Source organism: Calidris pugnax, unplaced genomic scaffold, assembly GCF_001431845.1.
Source record: "Calidris pugnax isolate Ruff unplaced genomic scaffold, ASM143184v1 scaffold24, whole genome shotgun sequence".
NCBI classification, from domain to species: Eukaryota; Metazoa; Chordata; class Aves; order Charadriiformes; family Scolopacidae; genus Calidris; species Calidris pugnax.
Window position 1 is genome coordinate 22,861,129 of NW_015090922.1, and position 13,564 is coordinate 22,874,692.

Consider the following 13,564-nt stretch of genomic DNA (forward strand, 5'->3'; position numbering starts at 1 on the left):
CGGGGCGGCCCCGCACCCCGCGGGGTGGAGGGGAGAGCGGCGGGGGGATAAACCTCCGGGTACGGAGCCCAACAGACAAAGTGCGGGCTGCCTATATGATGCGTCTCCATATAATCTCCAGGTATATCTAACATTCGCCATGGGCAAATGTATATTTACTGGTGGATTTAATGGCTGTTCCATTAAATCATAACAGAAGGGCAATAACCAGTGCGACACTAATAATATAAGCCTGTATATAGTACCATAATCGGTTACCGCAGAAGAGTGGCAAGGAATACCAAAGGAAGCATGAGTCAGTTAAGATAAAGCAATCAATTGTAACAGAGGGAGTTCATGGCTAAATAGAAAAAAAAAAAACAGTTTTTTACCCTATTACAGATCACCCATCCAGCATGTTAATAATGACTTCTAAATGCAAAAGCTGTAAGATAATAGGCAACATAGAAAACGTAATAGCAGATGGTTTAATCTGTTAAGTATATTTTCACATCTAAATTTTAGGATATTACAATTATTACTCAAAGCAACTAGGCAGAAATACCCAAAGAGGAGAAGCAACCCTTGATTTGCTTCTGCAAAGCGTACAAAACAGTTGAAGACACGGTAACAGTCTTAAATTTCTTTATAGGACAGGGGGAAAAAAAGATTATTTTTTTTAATAACACCATAAAATTAGCCTTTACAAGGAGAAATGACATTAAAATCAGAAAGAGAGCTAAAAGAAAGCTTGGAGGTCAGAAGGAAGCTTACAGGCACTACATATTAAAGGTTCAGAAAAAAAAAAAACAACCAAAAACTATCAACCCTGTTTTCCCACCGGACTTTTCATATCCCCAATATTCCTACTTCTCAAACCTACATACATGATTAAACAGAAGAGCACAGAGGACACCTGTAAATAAAAGATACTCTTCAAAAAATGGAAATCAGCCAAAGAAAATGAAAAAGCAAAGAGTCTTGTAAGCTCCAAGAGTCTTGTAAGCACCAAGAAATTGGACAAGAACAAAAAGGCCTAAACCCAACTTGTCAAATACATAAAGCTAGTAATAAAAATGCTTTCTCACACATCAGATGTATGAAGCCTGACAGGAAACAGTTGGACATACCGATAATCTGACTGTGAAAAGAGCACAAACGAAAGATAATCAGAAAAAGTTGAACAGAGTGTTTGTGTTAGGACTCACAACCACAGAAAAGGTCAGAAAGGTTCTCAGACAAGTTCTGTGCTTCTCGAGTGATACATTTTGGGCGCCGTCTCAAACCGAGACAAGTTTCAGAACATACTAATGCGAATTTTAAAAGGATTCCTGAGATGATGCTGAAAACTACAAACCGGTCAGTCTGACTTCTGTGCCTGGAAAATATCTATGTACTATATGGAGTAACAGGTCTTAAAGAACGTATAGATAAACCAACATAATGAGAAAGAGAGGTAGCCTGTCATTTTGTAGTAGACACTCACGAGTATCAAATTAAATAGTACTGCTTTAGTGGAGTCAAGAAAGGCACAGGTAAGAGTGATCAGACTGATACTGGATTTGCAAAAGTTTCCTCTCAATCTTTACCTAAGGCTTCAGAAAAAAATCATGCTGTTCTGAGATAAGAGGAAAGGTCTACTCTTATTAAAAATAAAATCTGCTAAAAAAAAAAAAAAAGGAACTCAATTCGAAAAATAAATGATCGGTTTTCAAAGTATGGAGTTGTAGCTGTGGAGCCTTACTTGGATCTTTGCAGGTTCCTGTGCTAACAAACATGAGGTGGTGACGATGGCAGATGACAAAAGCTAGCCACTCTAAAGTTGACCATGAACATATACAAAAGGATCTCTTAAATATTCAGTGTCAATACACGCAAAGTAGATCAGGGGAAAAAAAAGAATTAACTCAAGCTGTAAAAACACTGTGTTGGATACAAAATTAGCAACTACTGCCCCAAAAAAGACACTCAGATTTTTTTCATAGTTCTCTGAAAACATAAACTAAATAATTAGGTACAGTTAAAGGGCAGACAGGATATCAGTAACAATACAGAAAAAAATGGAGCCTGAAATAGGAGATGATAGGATACCATGGCATATGGCACACATAAATCTTGAAAATAGCATAAAGAGCTAGTCACCTCATTTCCAAAGAGAAAAAAAAGAGAACTGTGGGTTGTAGACTGGTGACAAGAAAAACTCAAAAGAACAAACACGTATGAAAGTCATTCCAAACAAGCTTTTCAATTGGGAGAAAGATGACTACTACAAAAAGATAAAATAGAGAGCTAAAAAATTACATAATGAGCTGTCAGTGTCACTCATTTTTCTATTATTTTTTTTTCCTTGTTAGCCACACAGGAGATCAGGTACTAAGACATAAATCTCCATTTGATCAAATGTATCATATACTTTTAATTGCTTCCTAAAAGGGGAATAATAAGAAAAATACAGTAAATAAAAGGTACACTGAACATAAAAAAAAAAAAAGAAAAAAGGGATTCGTCTTGCAAGTTTTACTAAATCCTCATTTTAACTACCTTACATTTAAATTTTAACAGCTATATACGTGTAAGTGACGTTAATTTTTTTGTACTTTTTTTTTCTGTGTACAAACATATTCAGATCTAACACACACATGAACAAATCATAAATGGATTGTTGTGGTAAACATCCTTTTTTTCTCTAAACCTTTCAACTTAACGAAAAAATGTGTGACTTCATTACTGAAAAGTCTTAGACAATTAATCAGCCCTTCTCAATTTTCATAATGATAAAATCTCTATGTAGTTCAGAAACATATAAAAGCATGACCACTGTAAAATACTTCTGCTAAGGAAAGGAGACTAGGGCTCCCTCCATTTTTACGCAGTACTAATGCTAATGGCATACATTTTTGTTGCTTTTATGCTTAGAATTTTGTAATCATCCCTCTTATGAGTGACTACACGGTACACAAATGGGAAATAGCAGTACTGTTTTTTTCTCTTTTGGGAGAACAGAACTTTCCTGAAACTTTTCTCTCAAACTTTCAAAGTTAATCAGACTTCCAAAAAAAAAAATAAACTGTTTCAACTGAAACAGAGAAACAATGCAACTACAGTTTCTTACAAAACTTCTCTATTAAATTACATTCGTATGTTCTTAACAACAAAAAAAATCTTTAATTATCCAAACTATCCAATGTGGCAGTAATTAGTCTCTGCTGATTCAAATATTGTGAAAACACTCAATATGATTTTCCTTATTTAAAAAAAACTTTTTCAAAACGTATTCTGCATTATAGAAAACTGGTTTAATTCTGTACATTCATTTTTTAGTGTAAATTCCAAGAGAATGTGGCACATAAAACATTCAGTTCCTTTCTTGGTGATATGAATATTTCTGTCCTTCATTATCTTGACATGCTGCATGCATACTTAAAGAAAATGATAACCGAGGTTGTATTTTTTCCTTAACAACTGCTGCTATTGCTTTATTGGCCTCTAGTGACTGTGAACTAAGCTTCAGAAAAGTTCAGAGGACAGAAAGAAGACTCAAGGGGTCCTTTCAACAGTCAGGCCTGGCTTTCAGGACCTTCAACAACAGATCACGGGTATACGCCACATGCATTTGAAACCCCACCTGTCTCCAGGACCTCTGTTGTCCTTTCTCACGAGCTGTCTCTGGCCAGGGTGGCCAGGTAAGGGCTCCAGTATCGCTTTCAGCTTCTCAATACAGAACACTGTGGACTTACTAACAGCATCAAAGCAATAGAAACATTTGCAGCAATACATATGTGTGGCACCCTAATTTAAGCCTAGTCTGTATTTTATAAAAGTAATTTTATATATTCCATTGTTTTCCTTCCCAATAATTTCACAATAGGAGGTTGTAAAGTGATTATAAGCAAATAAAATGTGTAAGCTTGCAATCTAACAGCAGGCATACTGTAATAAATACAGTAGTACAAAGCTAAGAAGAAATAGAGGAACGAGACTGAGGATTACGGTGTGAAGTTTTGAGGAAGCGTTAGTTCACAGGACAAATTCTAAATCAACAAATCTTTACTTGGTGGTGTCTCAGAAGAATCTGAACACCTGTTGGAAAGGCTATCAAGAAGGGAAGCTTAAACAATAATATTTTAACTTTTTAGGTGTCTAAATCCACAATACTTGATTAATAAAATATGTTCAAAGAATTTCAGTTCTCAATTAATAAAGCAGAACTAGCAGGTAAAGTTTCAAACTTTGCAAGTAACCTGCACTGACTGCACAATCACTTTATGGATCATTTCTTTAATAAAGAAATACAGACTTGCCACCTGGCAGAAAAAAAAATGTTCTATATATCTTCTTACATCCAGGGTTTTTTTCATAACCTACATGGACAGAAATAGCAAATTTGGGCAGCTGGTTTACTTTCCAGTAAACGTCCAAAGAACTTGATCCAATCATGTATTGTTTTGTCCCCATAACTTGTTTAAATAGTAAAACATCTTTGGGGAACGTATCCATTCTTGACAAATATTTCAGTATTGGGAGTTTCAAATGATTATGCTATACACATGCATTGTGCTTAGATCATCTCTGGACCTCCCATAAGATAAACTAATAATGAGTCTTATTCTCCAGATGTTGAGTCATTCTTTTCTGACTGCTGTCCATTTAGAGAAACTCTTAGACTGTGACCACTGAGACTATGTGATAATTCAATTTGTGAAAAATTCCTGCACAGAACATTTAAATAATGCAGTGTAAGACACAGTGTCACTGACCAACAATGAGTTGAGAGCTGTAATAAAAAGATCCTTGGCCTTTCATATGTTGGTGTTTTGGTTTGGTTTGTTGGGTTTTTTTTTTCCAATTATGTGAATAGGACAGGTAGATCTACCAAATTCTGTATGTTACCAGTGTCTCAGAAAGGGATGTGTGTGTGAATGACTCATTAAATGAGGACATGAGAAACGTAGTCCAAAATTCAGAAGCAGAAATCTCCAAACTACTTCCAACAGAGCCAGGACAATCACGAGGTGCTATGCAAAACCTTACAGAAATATAGGAGTATTGCAGCCGTGCCAGAAGTAACAGTGCCTGAAATGATAAAACTTGCTAAAAGAAACTTACTGAATTGGATAAGATTACAGACAACTTCAGAAGACAGAGAAATGCACATGCTTTTTTTTTGTCTTCTATTTTCAAGATTTACATTTTCAACATTTATTTTCAACATCATCATTTACGAGACTCGCTCAGATTAAGATGATTTTGGTGAACAAAATATTATTTTCCATTTTGGAAATAAATACTAGATCTAAATCTGAGTAATAAACGTAATATTTAACTGCATGAAATAGAAAATTTGCTTTTCTTCTGCCTTATGTCTTCAATTTAGTTTTTTCTTTCTATTTTTTCATACACACAGATTTTTTTGCTATTCTTACTGCAGTTGTTAGCAGCTGTAAAAGCTGGAACACAGCAGACAATAGACTGCATCTTTATGAGGAAGGGGATTGGGGAAGGCACTGACAACCATATTCTCTCCAACATAGTTACAATTTCAAACAGTTGTTACATTTCATGTGATGACAGACAACTTTATTAAAGAGAGATATCTTATTTAAGAGACATGGTCCCTAAACAGAGACACAGGCTTAACATGCAATTATATATTAACGTATAGGGTATTCATCATAGATTATCATATGCAGCTAACTGGAATCTTGTTGGATCTGTAATTTAAGTACACATTGCATCTCTGAAATGTTAAGAAAGAAACCCAAAAGACTAATGTTAAAACAAAAATCTTTTCTCGAGGAAAAAAATCTCAGCTATAAAGGAAAAATACGTAAGAAGTGCTTGTTTGGCATTTCTCAAGCCTTTTCTGTATTGTGCAGCCAAACACAGCTATATTTCCAGTGGGAACATAATACTGGACATAGGGTATTTGCGGTACAGTGAAAATAAAGAAGCAAGCAAAATGCCTGGATAAAGTATTTTGCATAGTTGATAGAGGGTTGTAAAAAAGCAGGCATCAGTAAAACTTTGTGTAAAACCATGAGATGAGGACTCATTTTTGTACTAATAACATAGAGAAATGGCACTGCAAATCAAGAGGCTGAAGTTTCTTAAAGTTCTAGCCTAGACTCCATAAAAAGCTGGGAGTTCTGTTAGCAATTAGAATTTACTAAAAAAAACAAACAAAAACAAAACCAAAAACCAACCCATAAGAACAACAAAAATCAACCTACCCTCCTTTAAAGCACTACTAGAAAGACATACTAGACTTCAGTACCAATGTGCTCTGCCTATTACAACCAATCCTTCCCCACTATAAAAATCTTTTTAAAGGAAGGAGGGTTTGGCAATTTGTCTTGGTAAACTTATTTCAAAGCTGGGAGCAGATAAATGCAATTCTACAAGTAGATACTTACCAAGGATTATCATCATCAAAGAAAGCCATTTAGTATATATTAAAATATTCTGAGATGTTCCATTAAGTGTTATTTGATCACACATGCATGAAAAGTAACTAGGGACTCGAGATTATTTGAGAAAATAATTGAACAATTCAAATTTTCAAGTTTCCAAAACAATCTTTCATCAAGGATTTCTTTCAGACAGTATTCCAGCATTGGTTTGTATCTTAAAAAGCAAACAAAAGTACACCAAAAAACCCCAACCAAAAAAATAAATAAATTGCAAGACGTTAAATACAAGTTTCCCAGGTTTCAAGTTATTTTAAGCTGTTCCGTTAAACACAATATGAATTAAAACTTGAAATCCTAAATTTCTTTGGTGAATTAATACCCAGTGCAATTGTTTTCCTTTCTATTCCTGTAACACTTCAAAATTTGTCTAAACCATTAGAAAAATAAAACACAATAGCATGCAAACAAAGAAATAGACTGGATACCACACTGCTTTGAAAGTTTCTCTCTCTTTGGGTGCTTTTCTATGGCCAGTAAGAAAAAAAAAAGATAAATAAAAAAAGTTACAATTCTTCTGCAATTTACATGAACACTGCATCCCACAGATAGATGTGTTTTATATGTCATCTAAGGAACATTTACAAGAAAGTCTATAAAGAAAGTTACCTAGTACCACAAATTGTCAGTGGGGGGAAAAAAAAAAGTTTCATTTCGGTGCCTTTCAAATTTATGAAAAAACCTTTGCTTGTGTTGTACTGAGATATGGGTATATGTACATGTTCCTGCCCATTAAACATGGCAAAAATTCAAGACCACCGCTAAAATTCTGGGCTGGGGACAAAGGCAATTGATCACATTTTTTGCTGTAGTTATTGTCAACATCTTAAATCTTAATGTATAAAGATGCAAATACCTCAACTATTTTGCTAATGCAGGCATTTTTTAACATTGTTTTAGGTTTTGGTAGTACCTTCTCACTAGTATATTCAAACTGCAGGAGAAAAACCAGTAATCTATAAAACTCAAAAACATCTAAAACCCTTACATTTTAACAAGCAAGTAAAAAAGGTGCATACAGAAAGGTGAAGATAAATACCTGGGCTTGTAATGTTATAATTTCTCCACTGACTTTGTGGTTAGATCACTCACAGAACTCTGCATGGAGTGGCTGATGCCAGAAATACTTCTTGGTGAGATGTCTCCTCTTGCCCCCACCATGCAAATTTCTTTCCTGCTCCTCACCCCTTTTTCTCCACATCTATTTTATGTTCTTAAAAACCAAAACATTTTCAACACCAGGATCTTCCAACCATTTCCACAATTGCCCCCATTAGACAAAAAGAGGGATATACAAAATCTGCACACAGCTCTTAGACACTCTCTCATGTTTCTTCAATCACTTCTGCACAGCAAGGGAATAAGAACAGTACTAAATTCCCTTTTGCAAAGACTTTTTGTTTTAGAAAACAACTATTGAAAGAGGAATATACAAAATCTGCACACAGCTCTTAGACAATCATGTGTACTTAATATTGTAATAGGATAAAGGTTAAGCATAATATTGTTTGACCCCTTCAACTACTGACATTCATGCCATGTTATTGTTAGTGTTGCATGTTAAGCAAGCAAATTTTCAATGAACTTGTGTTGGCTTTACCACAGACACAGATGTTAGGCGGACTCCTTTGTTCATAAGGTTCTCATTATTAACTGAAACCAAGTTGAATATTTGACTGAAGGAAAGGACCATATCATTGTTTTCAGATTTTGCTCTATGACTTAACTGAACTACATCTGCCAGCTTTGGAAATACCAAGTACTTCTTGGCGCCAGTACTGGCGCCTTGCTCTATGACTACCATCTTAAATGCTTCAGCTTGAGGAAGTCTAGTAACCATCAAAACAATTTAATAAAATCTTAAAACTGTGATTAAGAATTACTCACTAGCTGACAGAGTGCTCTGAAATTTGTTCCATTTATGAATAATTTCACAAAATAAGCAAATCATAGTAAACTGAATGCATGGCTGTAAATAGGTAGCCTAGAAAGTTCACAAGATGTTTTCGTGATTTATGAAGTCTGTGTTATACTTGAAACCACATTTATTTAATAGATAGGTTGGCACTTCACAGGATAACTCAATCTGCTTCAAATCTATCCAAAGCCTTTGTGAAACATACGGGATGCTCCGAATATAAATGCAATTCCACTTTTCATCTTCTTGCACTACTGTCTCTTAGCATAAATGTGAAAAGTATTACAGTCTCTGAAAAGAACTGCACAGTTTGTGCTAACCTAAATATAGGAAATATTTTATATAGCAAATCAATTAAATGCTATAATTCACTTTTCTGGATATGTCCTGATGCTATCTGGCTTAAAATAAACAACACTTCACACTTTCATCCTCCGAAATACCAGTCAAAAAAGTCAAAGTGTCCATACTTTATACAACTCTGGTATCTGACAGCAATTCTGCAAACAAACAGTTTTATTTTCCTTACAGGACAAGGAAATATGTTACTAGAAAGGGGAAAAAAAATGCCAGAACAATTTATTATCAGAAAACTAGAAAGTTAGAAAACACCTCTTACTAATTTATTTTACACATCAAAAGATAGAAAAAAATAGCATTTCCAGCTTACTAATGAAGTGATCCAAGCTTGAATCAACAATACTTATTTCACTTACCATGCTGAATGTCCCTCATGTCTAAATGAAGGCTAGACATTAATATTCCAACAGCTTGAGATCTTTTGTTACTTAACAGCTTGACAACCTGCAAAAAGAAACCCAACTATTAGTATTAATCTGCATGAAAATGCACTAGACACTTTGCATTACTAATGACAAATTCAAGAAATAGTACCTTGTAGTCTATGTGCTCATCTAAAAATGATGACGATGATTTTATTTTATTATATTCTTATTTTACTTTATTATTTTTATTATATTAATAAGTAATTTTATTATATTCTTAGTCTGCTTCTGCTACATAAATTCATCACAAGTGTAACAATGTCACCTAGTTGAATCTTAATCCTAAAAGATTCCTAAAAGAATCCTAAAATACTATAAAGTTCTTCTAGACTTCCTCTTTCACTAAGACGCACACTCCCAAATTCACACTGATGTTACTAAGTGTATGAAACAAGCTGTCACATAAAAAAAATTCCAACTGCGTCTATCTTGGAATTGCTTTGGTTTCCAAAACCACACAATGATTTCCATCTTTGATGTAAGCTAAAACTGTGAGAATTTGTATTTTATTTGAACGTTTGACGTAGTAGGCACCAATATGAATTTTATTTAAAAAGCAAAATAACCACGTACATATTGGGATTTTCTTTGATCACTTTTAGGGAATATAAAAGGTCTCAAAGCTTTTTTGTTTTTAAAATAAACCCAAACCAATAAAATCAAGCCATGAAAACATCTTGCTTTCGGGGGTTAAAATTAGCCATTAAAATACACTGTCATACATATTTGCTTTGCAAGCATAAAAAAAAAAGAAGTAATTCACAGACTGTCTTCCACAGGGCTCTAAGCTGTTTGAATTCAACTTACTGTAAGTTTTATATCATTGGTATGAGAAGCAAGTAACACCAGGAAAGGACCCTTATCTGTAAATGATGCGATTCTAGATGAAGTATTTTTCAATGCAGGGCTACAACCATTACGTAGATGAAAGATGTTAATATTTAATGTAGTCAGGTTGCTGAGTTTTACACTGTACTAAACACACAGAAGAAAACCTTCGTAAATCACTTGGAAGAAAAAAGAAAAGCCAGATAATTAGAACTGTAAGTTCAAGTTCTTTTTACATCGCAGTCAGGAAGTATATACAAATTTTTTTACTAACACAGTTCTCAGCACCAAGCTGCTGTATCATTCACAGTCCCACTGGCAAAATTATTTACAAATTAATTTATATAGATGACATTAGAAAAAGTAGAATTAATTCATGCAGAGTAAAGAACGTCATGAACCAATCCATGTCTTAAAAAAAAACATAAAGGTACCCACAAGATGTTTGCCCTGTGGCAAACTTTGATTCAATTAAGTTTTCAGACACAGGTTTGTAGGTTGATGTTTGAGGAGTAGCTGAAGAGAAGTAAAAGCCTGACTCAGAACTCTGGCACTAGGACTGCTTAGGAAAGGAAACTTGAGAAACTCACGGTGCTTGCAGTATAGGTTGGCTGCCCGATTGTTTTTTTGTGGGTTTTTTTTTTCCTCCCTTAAACCTTCATAACCATCAGTTAACAAGGTATTTCATCCTCCTTTCCTCATAGATTCCTAACTAGCTACAGTGAAGTGAAAATACAGCATCCTGCTAATGAACTGAAAAAGTTTAACATTAAAATCCAAGTATGTCATAACTATTATTCACAAGGTTAAGGAACTAAATTCAAGGCATAGCTATTGACGTCATCCAACAGAAATTAGCAAGAAATTCCTATGCAATTGTCTAGTCCATGTAATATATTATTAACAATTTAAAACTGAAGTCAAATGGATTGAAATAGAATGCGATGGTTAGATTTTCTGAATTCAAAAGGGAAAACAACATAATTCAGAAAAACATAATTAGGATACCCTACACCCTCCTTCTAATAGGTTATAATAACTCTAAGTGGTTTTTAAATTGAATATAAATGTCATTTAAGCCTGAACCTGGGACAAATAATATGAAATTTTCTTGTTGCAAAAAGAAACTATCTATTTATTTCTTTGCAGCTACAAAAGGTTTACAAAATAAAATAGATCATGGGTAGTAAGGCATGGATCAAGCCTTTCTAACAACTACATTGCAATGTACATCTCTAGTAGCAACCAAACAAGTATCTTGCATTCTATCAGAAGAAAAACAAAAAGAAAAAACAAACCAGTTACAAGATAAAAGAGTAGAAACTCTTTAACTGGTGTTGCTACCACCCCATATTTCCAGAAAAGGCAGAGCAACACAAAGAAACAATGCAGTATGTTACATAACAAAGTTCAAAAACTTAAAGCTGTTCACTCCAACAATGCTGACAAGACTTAATTTGGTACGGAAGATTTTGGGGAAACTGTTGATTCCAGCCTCCACCATTATTGCTTTTGCTCAAGTCTGAAACATCTCACAATAATAGAACAACTTAGGCTTTCTGCTGTCATCAACATATGGAGGGAGTCTTTTGTTGTCTTATTTTGAACAAGAAAACTATCCCAAAGCTGAGCAAAAAAAAAAAAAGTGAATTAAGAATGAATGTAAACCCATTCCAAAAGTTGTATAAAGAAATAACAATAGGCACACGAAGTGACAGGAGCTCATCTGGAGTAAATGTGTACCTTTCTTGTCACTCATATTCTGGAAAAATGAAGTAGAAATGGAACTGATGCGGGCTACTATGTTGGCAAAGATGTTGGCAAAGAGTAAGACAAAACAAAAGAAGAAAACAGAGAGTAAAATAGCTTTGTTAAATTATCTTCCCCAAAACAATGTTACTACTGCATTCAGCTGCTAACGTAGCTAGGCCAAGGAAGGGTTTACAACTTGACCTTTCCAACAGAAGAAAACTACACTGCTCTCTCTTGGAGGCTCACAGAGCAAAGATAAGCTGGAGTCTGTTCTTGGGATTCTCCTACTTTTAGTGGTGTCAGCACCCATATACTACTACATTCCCTTCAAATTGTGAAATTGCTGTTTCTAGCACCCATTAGCAATTTGAAGCTCACAGAAGTACTGAATTCAGGTCCACAAATACAGCAAGGGGACCAACACTTGAGAAAAAAAGACCCAAGGAAGTTGACTACGTGGGTACACTGCAGGTTAAACCGTGATTTCTTAGGGTGCGTGATTCCCATGAATGCTATAGAACCAGACTTAGTAGCCTAGAAAATCCCTTCAAGTCCTGTCCTCTGAAAGGAATCTGCCTAAAAGTTAGAAGGAAAAAGAAGCTGCTTTTTCTGCAAGTGAGCTGATGGACAGGGGAGTCACATTTTGCCAGTGATCAGAGGGGGTAAAAAAGTACTGTCCCCATGAAAAATAAGTTGTCTTTGCTGCCAAAATTCTGGATCATAACATTGAAAAAGTACCAAAGAGCATGACTGTCAGGTGAATGGGTGCAGAACAGGAACGGATAAAGTGTTTTTGTGTAGCAGCTACCAGTTTTGTCTGATTTTATTTAAAATGTATATTTTCTGTCATCTTTTATACTAATCTTTATTATGCATTGCAGCCCATTGCATGAATACTATAGTTTCCTCCAATAGAATTTCTGTAACAATACAATACTAATTCAGAAAATATGAATATTAGCATAAGTGCCTAAAGCAATTCCCACATTTAAAAATAAAACAATAAAATAAATCAGCTGCATGGTCTGGGCCTACAGGCTACAGACGAATGACGCCATTTCAAGGCGGAACAACAAAAGGTTGATAAACCCAATCTCTACAAGATCTAAAGCCTTAGACACAATCCACAGCTCCTTTTCAGTTTGGATTCTGGAACTCTGCTTTAAACACATCTAAAAAAAATAAATAAAAAGGAAGCTAGAGATATTATCTGCAGCCTGAAGTCTAGGACAAACTTTCTAATTGTTGAGTGGTCCTCATTGTTAAGCAGTAAACAAACTACATGCCAAATTTGTTCCCGATTGTTTAACACAAGCAAAAACAGTCAAAAGAGATATTTAGTGGAAGGTAATGCAAGACACATGTTTGATGAGAACCCTGAAGCAAAAATATGAAGATTCCCTTTCCCCAGAATAATATTTAGTTAATGCATGGAATTTTGCAGTGGCTCTTGCTCTCTGATTCCGACCTTCAGAATTAAGTAAAAGTATCCCAAGGCTTTCACCAGTTAAGAAAAATTTCTGTACGTTACAAAAAGTCACACGCAGGAAACTTCACTGTAGAAAGCCTATAACTTATAACTGTCACAGATAGGATGCAGAAACCCCAAAGTTCCAAACAAGATGTTAAGAGTCAGGATCAGGGCAGTAGTGTGGTCATCTTCTCACTAGGTCTTGTGACAACAATCTTTTCTGTGGATTCAAGCATATTCCAAATGTAAAATTGGTAATTGCAGAACTGGACCTATCATACCTTTCACATCCTTGTTTTCTTACAGATATAATAATATTATGCGCTTATTAGTGGGGGATTTTGTGTGTGTTTTTTCTTTTGTT

The 13,564-nt window shown here is 34.8% G+C and overlaps 1 protein-coding gene across 1 annotated transcript in view; it reads right to left on the reverse strand.

The window, feature by feature from the left end:
• FMN2 (formin 2) overlaps positions 1–13,564 on the reverse strand; it is a 159,618-nt gene that overhangs the window by 81,356 nt on the left and 64,698 nt on the right. The window contains exon 7 of the mRNA XM_014951225.1: positions 9,081–9,168. Within this exon, the coding sequence (XP_014806711.1) occupies positions 9,081–9,168 (88 nt within the window). The remainder of the gene's footprint in view (positions 1–9,080; positions 9,169–13,564) is intronic.